We start from the raw sequence: 22,496 nt of genomic DNA, 5'->3' as shown, positions 1-22,496 counted from the left end.
AAAAGTATGCAGAAGATGGAAGTCAGGTTCTTTGCTCTACTCCTATTTTTATTTGAGGGAAATCCTACCTCCCTCAGATCCAGGGGGGCTGAGCAGAGTTGAGACTGGAAGCATGGGCCTTTGTTTATATCTTTAGCTCTGCTTCCCCACTCTGCTGAAAACTGCCCTCAGTCAGTTCTTCACATCCAAGGACCATTTATTAAATCAGCTACTATATAGCCTGCTCATGAAGTGGTGCTTAGTTTGGCCAAGACAGAGGAATGTAAACAAATATTCATAATATAATGCTTCTAAGTTGCAATAAAGCTATCACTGGAGCAAAGGAGGATGCACTGTCTGGGGTGGCAGCCTTGGACATGCCCCTACATCTCCACCAGCATAGCTACAATCCAAAAGACTGACCATATCAAGTACTGACAAAGATGGGGAGGAACTAGAACTCTCAGGCACTGTGGTGGGAATGCAAAATGGTACAGCCATGTGGCTGGCAAAAGAATGGCCCCAAGCTGTCGCTGTTCTAGTTCCCAGAACCTGTGAATATGCTATCCCATATAACAAAAAGGCCTTTGTAGATGTGATCAAGTTAAGGCTCTTGAGATGGGGAGATTATCCAGGATTTTCCAAGTAGGCCCAAGGTAATCACAACAGAGGTAGGTGAGTTAGAGAGAAGAGACGTAACAATGGAAGTAGAGCTGGGGGGAGGGAGAGGAAGGGGCAAGAGAGAAAGAGATTGGAAGATGCTATGATGCTGGCTTTGAAGATGGAGGAAGGGGCCATGAGCCAAGGAATGCAGGCAGCCTTCAGAAGCTGGAAAGGACAACCGGGCGCGGTGGCTCAAGTCTGTAATCCCAGCACTTTGGGAGGCTGAGGCGGGCAGATCACCTGAGTTCGGGAGTTCAAAACCAGCCTGACCAACATGGAGAAACCCTGTCTCTACTAAAAATATAAAATTAGCTGGGTGTGGTGGTGAATGCCTATAATTCCAACCACTCAGGAAAGGCTGAGGCAGGAGAATCGCTTGATCCCAGGAGGCGGAGGTTGCAGTGAGCCAAGATCGCGTCATTGCACTCCAGCCTGGGCAACAAGAGCGAAACTCCGTCTCAAAAAAAAAAAAAAAAGAAGTTGGAAAGGACAAGGAAACAGATTCTCCCTTTAAGCCTCCCGAAAGGCTCTGCTGACACCTTGATTTTAAGAATTCTGACCTTCGGAATTATGAGATAATAAATTTATTTTGCTTTAAGCCACTAAAGTTTGTGATAATCTGTTATAGCAGCAATAAGAAATGAATATAAGCCACTTTGGAAAATGGTTTGGCAATATCCGCTAATGCTGAACACATGCCTATCCTATCACAGAATGGAACCTGTGTTTTGATTTACCATGTTGGAAACACTCTTTTTGTAGAATCTACGAGGTGACATTTCTAAGCCCATTGAGGCCTATAAGAAAAAAATCAAATATCAAGCGATAAAAACTAGAAACAAGCTATCTGTGAAAATGCTTTGTGATGTGTCATTTTATCTCACAGAATGGAACTTATGTTTTGATTCAGGAGGTTACAAACACTCTTTATATAGAATCTATGAAGTGACATTTCAGATCCCATTCCACTTCTAGGTATGTACCCAATAGAAATGTATGGGCATCAAGGTATCTGCATAAGCATAATGTTCACAGCAGTTTTAGTCAAAAGAATAAAAAACTGGAGAAAAAAAAAGAAAAACAATGTCCATCCACAAGAGAACTGATAAAACAAATTGTGGTATAGTCACACAAAGTACTACTACTCAGAAATAAAAAGAAATGAACCACTGGTACCTGTAATAACATAGGTGAATCTTGCAGACAGAATGTCAAGTGGGGAAAAAAAAAAAAAAACAGACACAAAAAAGGATATACTTGATGAAAAAGTTCTGGAGATGGATGGTGGTGGTGGCTGCACAACAGGAATGTACTTAATGCCAAGGAACTGTACACTTAAAAATTGCTAAAATGGTAAATTTTATGTTACATATATTTTATCACAATAAAAAAGTATCTCCGAAATGAATCTATTTTAATACAATTTAAAAACAAGCGAAGCAAATCTATAGTGAAAAGAGGTGAGAATAGTGGTTACCTTTGAGAGAAGTATTGACTAAGAGGAGGCATGAAGGAGCTTTCTGGGTACTGGAAATATTTAACATCTTGATCTGGGTGTGGGTTACATGGTTGTATACATAAAAATTCATCAGACTGTGCACTTAAGATTCGTGTACTTTAGTTTCCAAGTGCCAATCCCAGTTTTATTTGCACATGATTTATCTGCATTTTCATAATCAATTCTGTAATGGAAAATGAATAAGAAGGGAAAAAAATCACCAAAAGTGTGTGTGGTTGGGGAAGGCTTCAGGGAGGAGGTGAGGTGTGAGCCAGGTACTGAAAGATGAACAGGGTAGACAGGAACGAAGATGGCAGATGCAGAGAGGAAAAGAATTCCAGGCAAAGAGAACAGCACGTACACTAGCAGTCAGGTGAAAAGTGTGCTGAACATTCTGAGCAGGAGTGGTCACAGGCCAGAGAGATGGGGGTAGAGGGGTAAATGGGAGCCCCATTCCAACATGCCTGAAAACTCCAACAGCAGTTTAGAATACACTCTTCAAGAAGTGCTAGGCAAGTGTCAGAGGAGATTAAAGCAAGAGAATGACATGATGGATCCATGACAGGGAGGGTGACCTGGACAGAGGGACAGAGATCCCTAAGGTTCTTCTGATACTGGTGAGGCTCTAGATGACAGAGTCTGATCCAAAGCACTGGCCATGAGGATGCGGTCATGAGAGATAAAGGAGGCAAAACCCTCAGGTTTGGCTGTAATAGGGGGGTCATTCTAAGCTATGTGGCTGGTGATCCCACTAACAAGAAGGGTGGATAGCAGCTATACACTTCCCTCTGCTTCCTAGGCCAGCTGTGGAGGATCACAGCATCTCAGAGTTGGAATGCACCAGTAAGATCACCTTGTGTACAATCTCATTGTACAGACAAGCAACTGAGTTCTAGGGGCCAATGTCTGAGGACACAGTTTGTAAGGAGCAAGCTAGAATGAAAGAGCTTAGACTTACCCATTTTACCGAGTACTTGCTAGAGAATAAGGAACATGATTAACTCAGCAGAGGCATCCAATGCCCCCACCAACCTCACTTCCTGCCATGGGGTTCTCTGGCCTAGGGTGTGGTTGAGGTCCCTGCCAACCTTTTGCCGGAAAAGCTCTGCCCACAGCTCACCCAAATCCTGTATAGCTAGCTACTGGTTTTATCTAATGGTTTGGTAATGGCTTTTAAGTCAATCTGGTTTCTCCAATCAAGTTGTGAAACCAAAGACCCTGGCTCCAGCTTTTACTCTTCAGTTGTGCCAGGTTGAAAAGTTGAGACAGGGACAGAGAGGGTTGGCTGACTGTGGGCACTCCAGGGCCACCACAGAGCCAGGAACAAGTCTTGTCTACGAGTTCAATCATTGTCCTACAGACTTGATACAGTGTCAAGGAGCTAACTGCTGGTTCTGTTCTTGGTGGCCTACCAGCATCTGAGAGTGGTTGAATGACAAGTGCCAAATACCAAAGCCTGTACAGGAGAAACCAAGAATAGATGGCTTTGAAGTAACTTGTTTGAAATCTGAAACTCATTCCTCATTCCTGATCCTAATCTGTCGATGTTAGTCAACATCTAGTTAATTGTACAGTCCAATACAGAAGCTACTACTATATGTGCTGATAGAAATTTAATTTTTTAAAATTTAGAAACAATTAAAAACTCAGTTCCTCAGCGCTCAACAGCCACATGTGGCTAGTGGCCATCATATGGAACAGTTCAGACCTAGAACATTTCCAACATCACAGAAAGTTCTATTGGACAGTGTTGTACCTTACATGTCTTATCTCTGCTTGAATTAAGAGCTGTTTGCTCTAATATAATCTTTACATGCCAAAGTGTAAATAATCCTTTTGATTTTTAAGCGGTAAAGATAAAACCATGTACCACAAAGGACATTCAACACTCCCAAGTAGAAAGGCACTGAGAACCCTTGGGCCCCTCGGTTGAAACAGAGAAACTAAAACACAACTAAGAGAAATTAAAGTTGAACAAGGTATAGTGAAACAGTCCATTTTTCTCACTTAATTGTTCTTCTATAAAAAGGGTTGATCTCATCCCAGAAGATTAGGGATATGTGAAGCTCAATGGACTATTAAGAAGAAGCAGGCGGGGCACGGTGGCTCAAGCCTATAATCCCAGCACTTTGGGAGGAGGCTGAGACAGGCGGATCACGAGGTCAGGAGATCGAGACCATCCTGGCTAACACGGTGAAACCCTGTCTCTACTAAAAAATACAAAACATTAGCCGGGCGTGGTGGTGTGCGCCTGTACTCCCAGCTACTCGGGAGGCTGAGGCAGGAGAATGGCGTGAACCCGAGAGGCGAAGCTTGCAGTGAGCTGAGATCCAGCCACTGCACTCCAGCCTGGGTAACAGAGCGAGACTCCGTCTCAAAAAAAAAAAAAAAAGCAGCAGCAATTATTCTTCAGAAAAAAATTTGTGACAAAAGTAAAATCAAGTGAAGTGGAAATCTAGGTGGGTGAGGAGAGGAAAAAGGGAGAGCAGGAACATGTTTTGCAGTAAGAAAATGGCAATTAAAATTCATAATTTTTAATTTTTTATTTATTATTTTTTTGAGATGGAATCTCACTATGTCACCCAGGCTGGAGTACAGTGGCGCAATCTCAGCTCACTGCAACCTCCGTCTCCCACGTTCAAGTGATTCTCCTGCTTCAGCCTCCCGAGTAGCTGGGATTACAGGCATGCACTACCACACCCGGCTAATTTTTGTATTTTTAGTAGAGAGGGGGTTTCACCATGTTGGCCAGGCTGGTCTCGAACTCCTGACCTCAGGTGATCCACCCGCCTTGGCCTCCCAAAGTGCTGGGATTACCGGCATGAGCCACCATGCCCGGCCTAGAATTAGTGATTTTTTAAAAAGAGCTTTTGGTCTGTAGACATAACTACAACTGCTTAAAAATATTTATTACCCAGCTAATGAAAATGATCAATGCTAAATTTTATTCATAACACATATCTCCACTGGGGGAAAAAATTACCCAGGTACAAGGAGAGCTTCCACTGAAGGCTGTCACAATATTTCACTACCCACTGTCACCCCTGACTGGTGATCAAGAAAACTAAACAAATACAATTAATAGAGTAGAAAAGAGCAAAACCTGCTAAGAGGTGATGCTATCCCCATGAGCAATACACTTTCCCTCTGGTAAGTGTAGTGCTGAAAATGTGCTAGGTATTGAAGGAAGAGAACATACAGGAACCCCATGGGGGGATGTCTTTAAGAATAAGCACAGCAGGAGAATTCGGTCTTGCCCAGTTTCCGATTCAGATGGTTACTTCAAGTTAACAGCACATTTTAAGGTGTTGTTCTGAAACAGGGACATAGAGCACTGCTTAATAAAGGGCTGCAGGTGCCTGGTGAGACTCCAGTTGCAAAGACATTTCCTGTCCTCCCTCCCTCCTTCCAGAAAGGATTAAGACTGCTTATATAAAATACAGTAGAAATAAATACAGAAAGTAGGAGAGAAAGAGAAAAACAAGGGTAGGGATAAAAAATGGAGCTGAAAAGGAAGTTAATCCCATACATCTACCATAGCAACCAGAGTACCACACTGGTTGAGTTGCTAAACCAAGAGTCAACTCTGAAGGTATCAGTGTCCAATGGTGAAGACAGACCAACTGCTTAGGAAGGAGACAGGCTGGTCTGGGAAGGGGCTCATCCTGCAGGCCCTGAAGCAGGTGCTGGGTAATCAGTCCACTAAAGCCATCTGTAACTAATGGTAGCTCTTTCACATCAAATCTAGAAAGATGGAGGTAGAACCAGCCCATATACACTGGAACTTTCCTGTTTAACAGTGTGGGTCCCAGAGTTAGGGCATCTGTCCTACCAGTCAATCAGTACCTGTTGGTCAGAATCAGCAAGTGGCTTCTGTGGACAAGGCACTAGGAAGACATGACACCAGCTAGGGGAGATGACCAGATCCAACCTCACAGAGTCCACAGAATCCCAACTCAGCAGACCCTACCCAGCAGCAGGGATTCCTTATTCCGACCCCAACACCAAACCCAGGAGTTCCTAAGCTGGCTAATACAGCTCTCTCCTCCCACAGTTATAGTTCCATGTCTTTCAATACTATGCTTTCTGTCTTAATCTGTTTTCAGTGGCTATAACAGAATACCACAGACTGGGTAACTTATAACAAACAGAAATTTACTTGGCTTACAATTCTGGATGCTGGTGGTGTCAGCATCTGCTTGGCATCTGGTGAGGGCCTTCTTCCTGCATCAAAACATGGCAGAAGGGCAAGCAAGCCCACGACACAGAGAAGGCAAATGGGGGCCAAACCGAACCCACTTTCAACAATAATCCATTCATGAGGGCAGAGCCCCATAGCCTACTCACTTCTTAAAGGTCCCATCTCTTAATGCCATTACAATGGCGATTTTGACATGAGTTTTGGAATGGACATTCAAACCTTAGCACTTTTCCTCGATAACAGCTTAATAATTCCCAATAAAGCCAAGTCCATCCCCTTTCCACAGTCTATCAGGTCCCCAAGACAATGATCTGTGTGAGGACCCACTAGTCACAGCCTCGGTGCACTCCCTTCACCCAGGCTGGGAAAAGCAAAATCAGGTTATCCCTTCGAAAGCCTGGGGGTCCAGGCCTGCTTTGCCTCATATGGGGGAGCCCATTTCATCAAAGTGTGTTTCCATTTCCTCTACATCCATGCAGAAGAGATCCAAGCTGGACTCACTACCACAGCACACATACTGTGCTTCACACCATACTTGACAGCATAGTCATCACACTGAATACTTAGTCACCGTGAGACTCAATGTAGACCACAAAACTCCCTGCGCGATGGAAATGTTCTAGGTCAATGCAGTCCAATACAGTAGCCACCAGCCACAGCTGGCTATTGAGCACGTGAAACGCAAACAGTCCAAATGGAGACACACTAGAAGTGTAAAATACACACGGAATTTCAAAGATTTGATGCAAAGAATGCCAGATATCTCATTAATAATGTTTAATATTAATTATATGCTGAGGCTAGATGAGATGGCTCATGGCTGTAATCCCAGCATGAAACCTGTCTCTATTAAAAAAAAAAAAAAATTCAAAAATGATCCAGGCATGGTGGCACTCACCTGTGGTCCTGGCTACTTGGGAGCTGAGGTGGGAGGATCGCTTGAGCCTGAGAGGTTGGGGCTGCAGTGAGCTGTGATGGCAGCACTGCACTCCAACCTGGGCAACAGAGCGAAACCCTGCCTCTACAAAGCAAAAAAAAGGACTACACACAGAGCTGATGAACTTTGGAGGTTTAGTACTGACAGCAAGGGCGGCAAGCTCGGGGTAGCCCAGAGCAGAGGGCGGTGGGGAAAATGATGAAATCTAATGTGCTGTCTGGTTCTTTGAGCAGAGAGAGAAGGAATGCTCATCCTTAGAGAGGATTGTGAAGGACCTAGTTTCACACAGGGGAAGCCAGGGTTGTTTGTTTGTTTTGCCAAATTTTACCTACTTTGAGGAAGCAAAGTGTGGTTGAGGTAGAGAACTTGGTATATAAGAGGATGAAGGACTGGGCGCGGTGGCTCAAACCTGTAATCCCAGCACTTTGGGAGGCCAAGGCAGGTGGATCACTTGAGGTCAGGAGTTCGAGACCAGCCTGGCCAACATGGTGAAACCCTGTCTCTACCAAAAATACAAAAATTAGCTAGGCATGGTGTCACGTGCCTATAATCCCACCTACTTGGGAGGCTAAGGCATAAGAACCGTTTGAACCGGGGAGGTAGAGGTTGCAGTGAGCCGAGATCATGCCACTGCACTCCAGCCTGGGGGATACAGAGAGACTCTGTTTCCCGCCCCCCCCCAAATTAATTAATTAATTACATGCTGAAATATTTTGGAATATACTAGGCTAAATAAGCTGTATTATATTAATTTCGCCTGTTTTTCTTTTTTTTAATGTGTCCACTAGAAAAATTAAGATTACATATGTGGCTAGCATCCTATTTGTATTAGCCACCACTGACTTCTATTATTTGCTCTTTTTCTTTTTAAAATTTTTTTCCTAGACACCAGGCCCAGTGGATAGTCTTTTTCTTTAAATTGACTTATTTTTGCTTAGTTTCTGTATTTTTTTGACTTTTTACTCATTCCGAAAATATTCAGAAACTATAGTGTGATGTACTAGTTGTAGTTTTAAAATAAATTGAAGAATCAACAGAACTATTAACCTAAAGTTAAAAAGATAAGTTTGTCCACATGTAATCTAAAACCCTCTTATGTACTATACCCTTTGGGAAATGCTGGTCCAGAGCAGAGCTATTCAAAGTGTGTCCTGTGGACAGGTGCCAGTCTCTCCTTTTTAGGTTTTTGTTTTTTGTTTTTTTTTTTCCAGGAAACCCTGAGCAGCCTAACCCTGATGGGCTGTGGGGAGGGAGCACAATCTCTTTATTATTCATTATCAGTCTGCAATAAAGAATAAAGGCATACATTGAGAGCATGCTTCTTTTTTTTTTTTTTTTTTGAGACAGAGTCTCACTCTGTCACCCAGGCTGGAGTACTGTGGCACCATCTCAGCTCACTGCAACCTCCGCCTCCCTGGTTCAAGCGATTCTCGTGCCTCCACTTCCCAAGTAGCTGGGACTACAGGCACGCGCCACCACACCCGGCTAATTTTTGTATTTTTAGTAGAGACAGGGTTTCGCCATATTGCCCAGGCTGGTCTTGAACTCCTGACCTCAAGTCATCTGCCTGCCTTAGCCTCCCAAAGTGCTGGGATTACAGGTGTGAGCCACCGCACCTCGCTGAGAGCATGCATTTAGAAACATTTACAGCAACTGGACAGAGTATTCTGTTACTTAATGAGCTCTTTAAATCTAATATTTAACCTAACCTGCTATTTAAAAATTGGGACTTGTATTTTCCATGTCTTTCATATAATTTTCTTTACTGTGTTTTACCAAGGTATTGGTCAACAAGATTGGAAATTTACCAAAAAAAAAAAACAAAACAAAACAACAACAACAAAAACAAACAAACAAAAAAACTGCTCCTGTACCAGAGTTAGTTTGAGACACACTAGCCTAGAGTATCAGAGAATCTTCCAGGGTCCTTCTAGAGCAATGACCAGAGTTACAGCAAGAGCCTCAAGCATACCCAACACAGTGTCCTAAGGCAGGAAGCCAATTAAGGATATCTTCAGATCCTTAACAATAATGGTGGGCACAGGGAGGATGGGGGGTTCGTTCCTCGTAAACTAGGAAATTCCATTAAATGGAACTTCTCCTCCTCTAAGCATTTTAATAATATTTTTGCTGTAAATTCTAAGAAATGAGATCCCCATCGCCTTTGGGGAGAAAAACAACTGTGTACTAAGTAAAAGACATACAAGATCTTTGTAATATGTGGCTAGACAGTACTGAGCTAGATCCTGAGAGGGGTATAGCAGATGTGGGAGACACAGCTCACGTGCAAAAGGAGTTTATTATCCATCCGTGGAGGCACAGTGGCACAGGAAGTTAAAAATTCTCAGCTCTGGGCCAGTCATGGTGGCTCACGCCTGTAATCCCAGCACTTTAGGAGGCCAAGGCAGGTGGACCACAAGGCCAGGAGTTCGAGACCAGCCTGGCCAACATGGTAAAACCCCATCTTTACTAAAAACACAAAAATTAGCCAGGCATGGTGGTACACACCTGTAGTCCCAGCTACTCAAGAGGCTGAGGCAGAAGAATCGCTTGAACCCGGGAGGCGGAGGTTGCAGTGAGCCAAGATCATGCCACTGTACTCCAGCCTGGGCAACAGAGCGAGACTCCATCTCAAAAAAAAAAAAAAAAAAAAAAATTTCCTCAGCTCTGAAGTCAAACACACTTGGGTGTGAGGCCTGGTTTGCCACTTACTGTGTGCCCTTGGGCAAATATCTTAACGTTTCTCCTTTTTTTAATCTCTCACCTCTGGCTGAATACATAACCTTTCTTAATTAAAACATATAATCAATCCTCTGTATTCAATGGTTCCATATCCAAGGATTCAACCAACCACAGACTAAAAATATTCAGATTAAGGCTGGGCGTGGTGGCTCATGCCTGTAATCCCAGCACTTTGGGAGGTGGATCACCTGAGGTCAGGAGTTTGAGACCAGCCTGGCCAACATGGTGAAACCCCGTCTCTACTAAAATTACAAAAATTAGCCGGTTGTGGTGGCAGGCGCCTGTAATTTCAGCTACTCGGGAGGCAAAGGCAGGAGAATCACTTGAACCCAGGAGGCAGCGGGTTGCGGTGAGCCGAGATTGTGCCACTGTACTCCAGCCTGGGCAACAGAGTGAGACTCCATCTTAAAAAGAAAAAAGAAAGAAAGAAATATTCAGATAAAATAAAATGGATGGTTGCACCTGAACTGAACATGTACAGACTTTTTTTTTTTTTTTTGGTCATTATTCCCAAAACAACACAGTATAGCAACTATTTACATAGCATTTACATTTATTAGGTATTATCAGTAACCCAGAGATGATTTAAAGTGTAAGGGAGGGAGGGGCGCGGTGGTTCACGCCTGTAATCCCAGCACTTTGGGAGGCCAAGGTGGGCAGATCACTTGAGGTCAGGAGTTCAAGACCAGCCTGGCCAACATGGTGAAACCCGATCTCTACTAAAAATACAAAAAAATTAGCCAAGTGTGGTAGTGTGTGCCTGTAGTCCCAGCTACTTGGGAGGCTGAAGCAGGAGAATCGCTTGAACCCAGGAAGCAAGAGGTTGCAGAGAGCAGAGATCATGCCACTGCACTCCAGCCTGGGTGACAAGAGCGAGACTCTGTCTCAAAAAAACCAAAACCAAAACAAAAATGAGCCATACATAGCGGTGTATGCCTATAGTCCCAGCTCCTTGGAGGGGCTGAGGTGGGAGGGTTGCTTGAACCTGGGAGGTCAAGGCTGCAGTGAGCTGAGATCGTGCCACTGTACTCCAGCCTGGGTGACAAAGTGAGACTCTGTCTCAAAAAAAAAAAAAAAAAAAAAAGTAAAAGGGAGGATGTGCATAGGTTACATGCAAATACTATACCATTTTATATCAGGGACTTGGGTATCCTTGATTTTTGGTGTCCTGGAAAGGTGCTGGAACCAATCCCCAATGGATACCAAGGAACGACTGTACTTACCTATTACAGAAGATATTCTCCAAAAGGACCACTAACAATTTCTCCTTTCCCAGTAGGTGCATGCTGTCCTCACATCAAGAGGTGGAGTCTATTTCCTCTCCCCTTGAATCTAGGCTGGCCTTGGGACTAGCTTTGACCACTGAACACAGCAAAAATGACATTCTGGGACTTCTAAATGCAGGCCTTAAGAGAACTGGCAACTTCTGCTTCCTCATTCAAAGCACAGCAGCCACACTGTTAGAAAGTCCAGGACAGACTCCCTGTGATTAGGTACCTGGACAATGAGAGACCATCTTGGACATTTCAAGTCCAACTGAGCTCCCAGCAGACCAGTAGACTGTACCAGCATGAGTCACTCCAGGTGACCCCAAATGGAGCAGAACTTCTCCAGTGAGCCAAGGTAACCCCCAGAACTATGAGAAATAAGTTTTTGAGTGGTTTGTTACACAATAATAGATAACTGAAACGTCTCTGAAATGACAAAAAGAATATAAAGTGATTGTGAGGATGAAAGTAAAATAATGTATAAGTGCTTATACTGATAATTGGCACACAAGTGCTCAACAATTAGTGGCCATTACTGTCTGGGAAGCTAAAATGAACATGTGCAGTATATTATAACTGCAGACTGCTATGTATGTTACATTCAGGTTCTGAGTGCTTTGCAGGCCCTGCGGAGTGGGAATGCACAGGAGGTGAAAAGGCAAGGCTTCAGGGTAAAAGCGCGTCTTGGACCTGAAGGACAGAGTATGCAGAATACTGGTTTCTAAACCTCTAATGCATGAAGACCCAACCACAGACTTCTAGGCAATTGCAACGCGCGTCTGCACCAAAGGCTGAAGACTGTCCCGGCAGAAGTCTCGAGGTCTCTATATAGACAGATCGGTGGTTGTGAGGCCAGGGGGAATGAAGAATGTTAATGAATATGGGGATTCTTTGTGGGATGGTGAACATGTTCTAAAATTGATTGTGGTGATGGCTGCACAACTCTGTGAATATACTAAAAACCATTGATTTGTGCATTTTATATGGGTAGAATATATGGCATATGAATTTTATAGAGATGATAAAGCTGTTTATTTTTATTTTTGAGTCAGGCTCTCACTTTGTCACCCAGGCTGGAGTGAAGTGGCATAATCTCAGCTCACTGCAGCCTCGACCTCATGGGCTCAAGCAATCTTCCCACCTCAGCCCCAAAGCAGTTGAGACTATAGGTATGTGCCACCACGCCCAGCTAATTTTTTGTATTTTTTTATGGAGACAGTGTTTTGCCAAGTTGTCCAGGCTGCTCTTGAACTCCTGAGTGCAAGCTATCTGTGGGCCTCGGCCTCCTGAAGTGCTAGGATTACAGGTGTGAACCACCGCGACCAGCCATAAAGCTGTTATTACAGAAACACAGAGGGTGGGAGGGATGAAGAGGGTGAGATGACAAAGGAGCAAGGAACATTCCAAAGGGTTGCCTGGGGGCTGCAAGGCACCAACCTATTTGGCACTGAGAGGAAAAGCAAGTCTTTTTAGGTGGTGAACGAACCCAGCACCGGTCAGAAGCTAGGAGCCCTGGGGACAGACCCTGTCATTCCAAGGATCTCAGGCATTTGGCATGATTGCTGTTCCCTCAAATGCTTTGCATGCATGTGGCTCACTCATACCTGTTTTCCTTTCGCTTAAATGACAACCCAAACTCTGCTAATCACGAGGCTTTTAAAAACAGAAAAAGTTCCTAGGCAAGAAGAAAACAAATGCTTCCCAACAGAAAAGCAGATCAGGGCTTGCATTCAGACTGACCTCAGAGGCAGATGAGGCGGGATCCCAAGGCCTAGTCAGTCCCAGAGCCTCAGATGCCAAGACAGTAAACTCCACATTTAAATGTGGCCAACTCAGATGTGAGGTGGACAGTGGATACTCCCTCCCTAAGGGCGGCTGCCCTCTACCACCCCCTCATCCTTCTGGTGAAATTCCTTTCAAAAGAGGCCGGAGGGCAGGGCCATGGGAAGTTTTCAAATCCTGGAACTGCTGCCAGAGCCAACTTAGCACATGAACAGCCCCCTAACACCAGGCAGTATCATTGTATCACCAGCCAATATATCTCATTAAATCCTCTCAACAAGACCCACCAGGATATTTACCAACAACCCCCAGAAATCTCCATCTCTCCCCTGCCCAAATCAACCTTGTGAATCCTTCTGTTTTGTAAGTCAATCAATGTAATTACTACAAGAAGACAAAGTGTTCTTTCAAAACACTAGCCACTGCAGAAGATGGGGCACCTGAAAGAGAGGAAAACATCCTTTCACGTTGGAGAAGAAGCAGGGTTAGACATGACAGACTCTGAGCAGCTACGTCACCATGGCTAGGATATCAGAAGGGAAATCACAAAGACTTTCAGCAGTTTGCCCTGAAGGTCCTGCTAAGTCCAAGTCCTATGCTGCTATCAGTAAATAAAGCCAGGAGCCATAAACCCAAATACAACTTTGTAGGAAGTTTGTGGTCCTTCCCACTACCAGAGACTCTAGAGACACAAACTCAACTTGTTCTCTTGTTCTTCCTTATCTGAAAAGCTTTTTGGTTTTTTGTTTTGTTTTGCTTTGTTTTTAGATGGGAGTCTTACTCTGTCTCCTGGGCTGGAGTGCAGTGGCGCAATCTTGGCTCACTGCAACCTCCGCCTCCCGGGTTCAAGCAAGTCCCTGCCTCGGCCTCCCGAGTAGCTGGGATTACAGGCGCCTGCCACCACACCTGGCTAATTTTTGTATTTTTAGTAGAGACGGGGTTTCACCATCTTGGCCAGCCTGGTCTTGAACTCCCGACCTCGTGATCCACCTGCCTCAGCCTCCCAAAGTGCTGGAATTACAGGTGTGAGCCACCGCGCCCGGTGATCTGAACAATTTTAGGATTAAAGCATTCAAAAATGGTTTTAAACACAACTTTGAAAAAGGATGAAGAACTCCGATTTCTTGGGGACCCAACGCCTTTGCTACTCGGGCCCACCCTACTTTTCTTTTTTATTTTACAATTTTTAATTTTTGTGGCTACATAGTAGGTAGCAGGTGCATATATTTCCGGGGTACAAGAGATGTTTTGGTACAGGCATGCAATGTGAAATAATCACATCATGCAAAATGGGTTAGCCATCCCCCTCAAGCATTTATCCTTTGTGTTACAAACAATCCAATCATACTATTAGTTATTTTTAAATGTACAATTAAGTTATTATTGACTATAATTACCCTGTTGTGCTATCAAATACTAGGTCTTATTAATTCATTCTATTTTTTTATACCCATTAACCATCCCTACCTCCCTCCCACCCCCTACTACCCTTCCCAGCCTCCAATAACCATCTACTCTCTGTCTCTGGGCCCCACCCTATTTTGTTTTTCTTTTGAGACAGAGTCCCGCTCTGTCACCCAGGCTGGAGTACAGTGGCCCGATGTCAGCTCACTGTACCCTCCGCTTCCTGGGTTCAAGCGATACCATGCCTCAGCCTCCCAAGTAGCTAGGATTATAAGCGTGTGCCACTGGGCCCAGCTAATGTTTGCATTTTTAGTAGAGATAGGGTTTCACCATGTTGGCCAGACTGGTCTCAAACTCCTGACCTCAAGTGATCCACCTGCCTTGGCCTCCCAAAGTGCTGGGATCCTGGGCACGGTGGTGCAGAAGTTGCAGTGAGCCGAGACTGCGCCACTGCACTCCAGCCTGGACAACAGAGTGAGACTTCATTTAAAAAGAAAGAAAGAAAAGAAAGGATTTGAAAGAAAGAAAAAGAAAAATCAAAGTGCTGTGATTACAGGCATGAGCCATCGTGTCCAGCCCCTCACCCTACTGTGAACCCCTGAGGGAGGTTATCCTGAACTTCCAGTTTGTACCTCTACATTCTCATGCTCCAGGGCAGGGGATGAAGATATGCAGATGGAAGGACATGAAGAAATGCCATCTTATGGCAAAGCAATTCCCTCCTTCCTAGGGAACAAGGGGCAAAGGAGTTTAATTCAGTAAATAATGTACACTACTCAGGTGACTGGGACACGATAAACTGAGATTTCACCACTATACAATTCATCCATGTAACCCAAAACCACTTGTACCCCAAAAGCTATTAAAACAAAAAATAAAAAAATTTAAATAACAGTATGTATCTGTAGAATGCACTGGAAAACTCAATGGGCCTCAGGAAACATGCTTTACAGTTCCATTATCTCAAACTTCTCTACCAACACATTTCTTTAATACAACTCATCAGTGATTTATGAGCACTCAACCCAGCGTATCTGCTCCCAGCATGATGCGATTGGGAAACAATGGTCAGAGACCTACTGTACACAAAAACCCTAAGGAGGGGTAGGATGACGATACAGTCACCTCCTGCACCAGGCAGCACTGAGAGAGGTACCCATAACCTGGACCCAGGCCTTGCTCTCAAGCTAATGATCCAATAGAGGAAATGCACCAGCTTGAGCACTTGTGTGTCAGGCCTGCTTTACAGACATTAATTCCTTCATCCTCAAGACAGTACTCTGTCTCCCAGCATTGTTCTTCAGCAACTCCCGCCCCCTTATTTGTATGTGTGTGTGTGTGTGAAACAAGAGTCTCACTCTTTTGCCCAGGCTGGTGTGCATTGGCCATCACGGCTCATTGCAGCCTCAACCTCCAGGGCTCAAGTGATCCTCCCACCTCAGTCTCCTGAGTAGCTGGGATTACAGGCATGTGTACATGTGTACAGGCTACTCATGTAAACACCCAACTGTTTTTTTTTTTTTTTTTTTTTTTCCTAGAGATAGGGTCTCATTTTGTTGCCCCGGCTGGTCTTGAACTCCTAGGCTCAATTGATCCTTCTGCCTCAGCCTCCCAAAATGCTGGGATTACAGGTGAGCCACTGCATCCAGCAAGTGTGATATACTTCACAACTGCTTCTAAAGCCCATTTTAAATGGGAGAAAACTGAAGCTCACAGATGTCAAATAACTTCCCCAAAATTACACAGTAAGAAGAGAGTGCTGACATTCATACCCAGGCAGTCTGGACCTCAATCTACTCAGCTTTAGTAACAGCAATGGCCAGCAGAGTCCGGCATACAGTAGATACCCAATGAGCATCTGCCTAGAGGAGCATGAAGGTTAATATAATACAGGCAGAGAAAGAGTGCTTGGCTGGAGGTACTGCAGGCACAGACAGGAGGAAGTTCATTAATTCTGACTGAGAGAACCTAGAGGAAGTGAATTCCTGAAGGAAAAATGAGAGAAGGGAGTATTTCAGTCTGAGGGGGACACAGGATCTGTGTGACAGTAATGCTGTCCGACGTTATGGTAGAGATCTGGTGATTCTATCTGCTGGTTAAAGGTTTTTAAGCAGACTGAAACAAGCACTTGCTCATTTGTTAAACTATGTGTATCAGACAAGCACTAAAATGAACAGATTTGGTAATTTCTATTCAGAGGTAATTAAAAGGAAAGAAAGAAGGCATCACTGGGGGGTAATGGGAACATGCACAGGATTTCAATATCGGAAGAACCTGTTGCTAGACGAAACCACCAGCGGTATTTCCCTGCTGTCTTTTACAACAGCTCCCAGGAAAACCACTTGCCAACTCATATCCCCCAACTGTGCAACACAAAATTGTTGAACAGCCTAAACATCTCAGGTCCTTCTGTCTTGCAGCCTTCACAGCACCCAGCCCAAGCTTAGGAATAATGGCTGACTCTCTAGAAAAGCAGGTTAAGTCTCATTAGGAATGGGTCCCAAATGCTAAGGGCCTGGGTAACCAAGAATGATCAGTATCCAGGACAGATTATTATAAGACCTCAAAATCATAATTTTTCTAAGGAGACTTTATTTAAGTACCCGGCCTTGCTAAATCCCCCAAAGAACAAATCGTGGTATCACCTGGCACCTAAATTGAACATTCCAATTTTACCATACCAACCTTAATGCACATAGGTGTTTATTTCACATTTTAAACCTTCACACAACATGTTTTTCTACATTTCCAATTTCAAACGAAGGAAGATAGTCTTAAGCTAATCTTAACATCAGAAGAGTGCATTAAATGATTCCACAGTAGTTTCCAAACAGAACTTATTAAGAATCTCCCCCGCAAAAGTACCTCCTCCCCTTCCCCTAATTTTGTTTCCATAAAAAAAAAAAAATCTCCCCTTTATTCGAATAAAATCCAAGATACAATGAAGGCCCAATCGTACCGCCCCTCCCCACCTCTCATGAGTACAACAAAACATTGAAATAAACTATTATTTAAGCTCTCAACCAAATAAAAATGCAAACTGAAACAACCTCTCCTTTTCAATGTTTTATTATACAAGGTCGCCTCTGCCAGGGAGGGTCGTTCTGGTGGGTAGTTTCCAGGTTCTTCCCTAGCAGATGCAGCTTGAGTGTTTCAAGCAAAAAGGATAAAAACAAAAGCACACATTTCAAAGGTAGTTATAACGTTATCCTGTGACAGTTAATGAATTCTGCCTTTAAAAAAGCATAATGAAAAACACGAACTGGAAATGATTTAAGCTATCTCCTCCTTCTATGAATGATGCAACTGAAGGCCCAATCAGAAAATACCCCTCGTCCCCACAACCCCGTGAAAAAGCATATTTTAAGAACATTTCTTTTGATTTCTTTCCTTTTCTTGGCCTATCATATATAAAATACTCCCATCTTCACTCTGTGATAATTCATCGAATCAAAGTTTTGTGCGGTTTTTTTAATGCATGTTAGACTGCAGTAAAAAATGTTTTAAAAATAGCCTGCATTATTAACTAAAAATAAAGAAAAAAGATGTTGTCAGGAAAAACAGCATGAAATCGGTTTCCATGCTGCTTACACCCCCGCACTACCTGCAACCACTTTACAGAACGTTAGCATCAGACCCGCTTATCTAAAATCCTGTCAAATGTCCTCACAGTCTCCCCCACTGCCTCGCTGGCTTCTGGGCAGCCAGGGACCAGCCCTCCATGGCTTCCAACATCTGCAGCCTGGAGGACTGAGAACCTTGTTTGCCCCGCTGCCTCGAGAGGGGGCCGCGGCCGGGTCACCTGAGCAGCATACCCGAGACCACAGGGAGCGCATCCGGGCGGGAGGAGCACCCGGTCCTGGGCAGACGCCTGGCCGCCCAGGCTAATCTGCTTCTGCCAACGGGTGACACGCCGATTTTGCCCCCTGGGAACGCCAAGAGGCGCGAAGCTGGGCCACCTTCCCCGCGGGCTGCAGCGGCGCTCGCGCGCGTTTCCCAGAACGCAGGGCGCGCGCGGAGGCCGGGGCAACCCCAGAAGCCCGCTCGGTTTACCCTAACGACCCCCATGCCGACTGCTCCTCGAGGACGAGGACTGGACCCCCAGCCCCCCCTCAGGCACCTCCATCCCAAATACACCTACCACCCACCCTAAGCCACCCCCCATGTGTACCCACTCACCCAGGTCGCCCCAAGAAAGAACCCCGCCACTCGCACAGAGAGGGGTGCGGCCCTTGGATGCACGTCCAGACGATCCCGGGCCGGTGAAAGGGCATTTATCTCAGCTCTGCGCCATGCCCCTTCCCCCCACGCTCCAGGACCGTTGCCCTGGGCCGTCGGGCCCGCCCCCCCCACCCCCCCTCCACAGGAACCCGAAGCCCTCGGGCGCCCGCCACACTCTGGGGAGGATACCTTGAGGCCTGTAGTTGGGTTGAGAGGTCCGCACCGCTCCCGGTTCTGCGATCTTCCCTGGGAGAGAGGTTCCCCGCGCAGTCCCCTCAGGCCGGGATCCCGTCCCGAAGCCGCCGCCGCGCTCCATCGGGATGCGCCGGCCGCACAGGCGCACTGCCAAGCCCGCCGCGCCGCACCGAACCCGCGCGCGTCCGCATGCGCACGCGTCCTCACGCAGCGCGCGCGCAGGGCGGGCACGTGCGATAAGCGCACCGGTTCCCACGCAGAGCGCACGCAGGGCGTGCACGTGCGATAGGCGCACCGGTTCCACGCACGGCGCACGCAGGGCGTGCACGTGCGAAAGGCACACCGGTTCTCACGCACGGCGCACGCAGGGCGTGCTTGTGCGATATGCTCACCGGTTCTCACACGTCGAGCGCGCATAGCGTGTGCATGGAATGTGCACAACAGTCCTCACACAGCGCGTACGGGCGTGCACGCGTCCTTACACACTGCTGTACACAGTGCACACACAGAAGGCGTGCGTACGCACACAATTCTTCATACGATGCTTACATGCAACATGCACACACAACGTGCACACTCAGCATAAATGCACCTTCTCACACAGTGCAGATACACTCAAAGCATGTATAGATGTGGGGTGCAATTTCTCACCGTGCACACATCCTAACACAATGTGTGAACACAGAGCACACAACGCGCACATACATGCTCAGTACGCACACGTTTACACACACTGGGTGTCTGCATGCAAACTCAGCAATGCAGCCTTGGAAACAATTTCTGGCTAGGCCCACAGGTGGGTGCCAGTTGGGCCAGTGCCACCCGTGCAGACGCCAGAGGACCCGCCCTCCAAGCACAGTTAGGTTCCAGTTTTCGAGGCGCACGGGTAATCAGTGTTTAGTGACGCCCCACCCTCAGCGTGCGGTCACCCAGAGAGGGACAGCAGCAGGTTACTGGAGTCGACCTTCAACGAAAAGGCAGCTGCACGCGCCGTAGGCCGACCTAGGCCTTTCAACCACACCCCACTCCGCAGCCAATTTGTTTCCTCTTCTGAGGCGTAAATAATGCTGACTGAAACCTCCATGAGGCCGGGCGTGGTGGCTCACGCCTGTAATCCCAACACTTTGGGAGGCTGATGCGGGCGGATTGAGCTAAAGAGTTCGAGACCCCTGTCTCTACAAAAAAAATTTAAAAATTAGCTGGGCATGGCGACGCTTCTGTGGTCCCAGCTACTCGGGAGGCTGAGGTGGGAGGATCGCTTGAGCCTGGGAGGTTGAGGCTGCAGTGAGCCATGATCACGCCACTGCACTCCAGCCTGGGCAACAGAGACCTTGTCTCAAAAGCAAAACAAAACAAAAAACCTCTGTGGGGAGGCTCTCTCCGAGAAGACACACAAGAAACTGCTAAACGTGTTGCCTCCCAAGTAGGCACTTTTACCACTGCCATGCACATTTACTATCTTTTCAAAAACATTGAAGAAGACATCTTGGCAGGGCCAGCTCAAGCCTCCTGTTTACCCAGGCCTGCCAAGTGATAACCCGTTCCCATGGAGCCCCAGGCTGCACGTTTTTCTTGTTGGAAGGTGACGAGCCTGAACGTTTTATTACCACCCCTGGGGGGAGATACACACGATTAAAAATGAAGCTGAATAATGGGTACAGGTTTTCTTTTCTGGATGAAAATGTTCTAGGATTATGGTGAGTGCATAACTAAGTATACTAAAAACTATTGAATCGTACATTTTAAGCGGGTGAATTTTATGGTCTCTTAATTATACCTAATTTTTTTTTTAATGTGAAGCTGAAACTCTCAGGAATGGGCACCTTTACTCTTGGCCAAAGCTGGCTAACAGTCCCTTTGTGGCACAAAAAAAATTACTGATGAACGTGTTCCTGACACGCCCAAACGTGTGCCGGGAGTAGGGTTTGAGTGTGGTGAGAAAGCCAGCAAAGTTTAAACATAAATGAGTAGGAGAGTGAGCAGGTTGGGGCTGGTACCGAGCTGTCATGAAAACTGAACACAGAGATTAAGCCAAATAAGAGCGTGGGAGCTGTCACTTTCTCCTTCTTTATCTTAGGGACCTTTGGTGAGTTTAATTCATCCAACTCTTGAGCTCATGGACACGTGTGTGTAGCATCCCTCTCTACTTTTATTCTATTTTTGGGGTCTTTTTACTTTCCATTCCTCTCCCTAATTATAAACACCTCCTCTGATATCTTTGCAGCTGCAATGTTGAAATACTGTTGTGAAGATATGCATGTATTTTAAATGTATATAAATGATATGGCATAAAAGCTATCATTCTATTTGTTTTTCCTCGCTTGGCACTGTTCTCAAGATCTGCACAAAACGATTAGCCATTCTATCTGGTTTACCCTTCTGTAAATTGCCTGTTGAATCCTTGCCCACCTTTCCACTGGGCTACTCTGGTTGATTTCGTTTCTTGTATTCTAGATAATTTCCGGTTTAAATGTTGCAAATATTTTATCCTAGCCAACTAAGCTTTTTAAGATTGGTACAATTTTCCTTAATTTTTATGACAAAATCCTATTAACATGTTTACTCCATTTATAATATTGCCCTATTTTTTAATCAATTGTTTTGAGAGTAAGTTACAAGTACTTCCATGTGTGTTTCCTAAGATTATGTTCTATTACACATACTAGAGTTAATTACCAATTTAAGTAAGTTTAACATGGATACAATAATTTTCTCTCCATTGGCTGTTCCTCCAACGTAGAGGTAGTTTTCCTCTTGCAATAAGCACTCTGTGGGGAGGCACTTTAAGGTTATGCAGGTACTTACTCTTCGTCAAAAATTCTCTCTAGGCCAGGCGCGGTGGCTCAAGCCTGTAATCCCAGCACTTTGGGAGGCTGAGACGGGCGGATCACGAGGTCAGGAGATCGAGACCATCCTGGCTAACATGGTGAAACCCCGTCTCTACTAAAAAATACAAAAAACTAGCCGGGCGAGGTGATGGGCGCCTGTAGTCCCAGCTACTCGGAGGCTGAGGCAGGAGAATGGCGGGAACCCAGGAGGCGGAGCTCGCAGTGAGCTGAGATCTGGCCACTGCACCCCAGCCTGGGTGACAGAGCGAAATTCTGTCTCAAAAAAAAAAAAAAAAAAAAAAACCAAAAAAAAAACAAACAAAAATTCTCTCTAGATTTAGCATCCATTGATGGTTCTTGCTTGATCCGATCTCATGACGGTTACGAAGTGATAAAATCCATAAATTTTTCACCTTATGGTTTGCATTTTAAGAAGTCTTAATACAAACTTCCCTAGTCCCAAGATGCTCCCCATTGCTCTCAGGCTTATAGTAAAAAAAAAAAAAAAAAAAAAAAAAAAAAAAAAAAAAAAAAAAAAAACGTAAAAAATGCTTTACTCTCAAGCAATTTTTCTGTACTAGCGTGAGGTAAAGATCCAAATCCACTTTTCTCTCTGAAGTGTAGTTTGGTCAGCACTACCTGCTTACCTATCCTTTCCCCAGTAATTTTTGAAGCCACTTTAAAAAAAATCAAGTATCTAATTCCCATAGTAGGTGAGCTAGATTCTGAGCTATCTATTCTGATCCTTCTGTTACTCCATCTATTATTTACTACTATG

At 45.2% G+C, this 22,496-nt stretch overlaps 1 protein-coding gene across 16 annotated transcripts in view; it reads right to left on the bottom strand.

The window, feature by feature from the left end:
* LOC105478204 (MAP7 domain containing 2) overlaps window positions 1-19,051 on the bottom strand; it is a 109,156-nt gene extending 90,105 nt beyond the window's left edge. For 7 of the 16 annotated variants that reach the window (XM_071088963.1, XM_011735313.2, XM_071088967.1 and 4 more), the window contains exon 1: window positions 18,885-19,050. In XM_071088963.1, the coding sequence (XP_070945064.1) occupies window positions 18,885-19,011 (127 nt within the window). In that variant the 5' untranslated portion in view covers window positions 19,012-19,050. Of the gene's footprint in view, window positions 1-18,884 lie in introns of all 16 variants that reach the window. The other 9 variants (XM_011735317.2, XM_024791613.2, XM_071088968.1 and 6 more) reach the window with 3 other exon arrangements.
* Window positions 19,052-22,496: the final 3,445 nt, after the last annotated feature.

This window comes from Macaca nemestrina, chromosome X (genome assembly GCF_043159975.1).
Source record: "Macaca nemestrina isolate mMacNem1 chromosome X, mMacNem.hap1, whole genome shotgun sequence".
Classification (NCBI taxonomy): Eukaryota; Metazoa; Chordata; class Mammalia; order Primates; family Cercopithecidae; genus Macaca; species Macaca nemestrina.
This window is presented reverse-complemented; position numbering and strand designations above follow the sequence as displayed.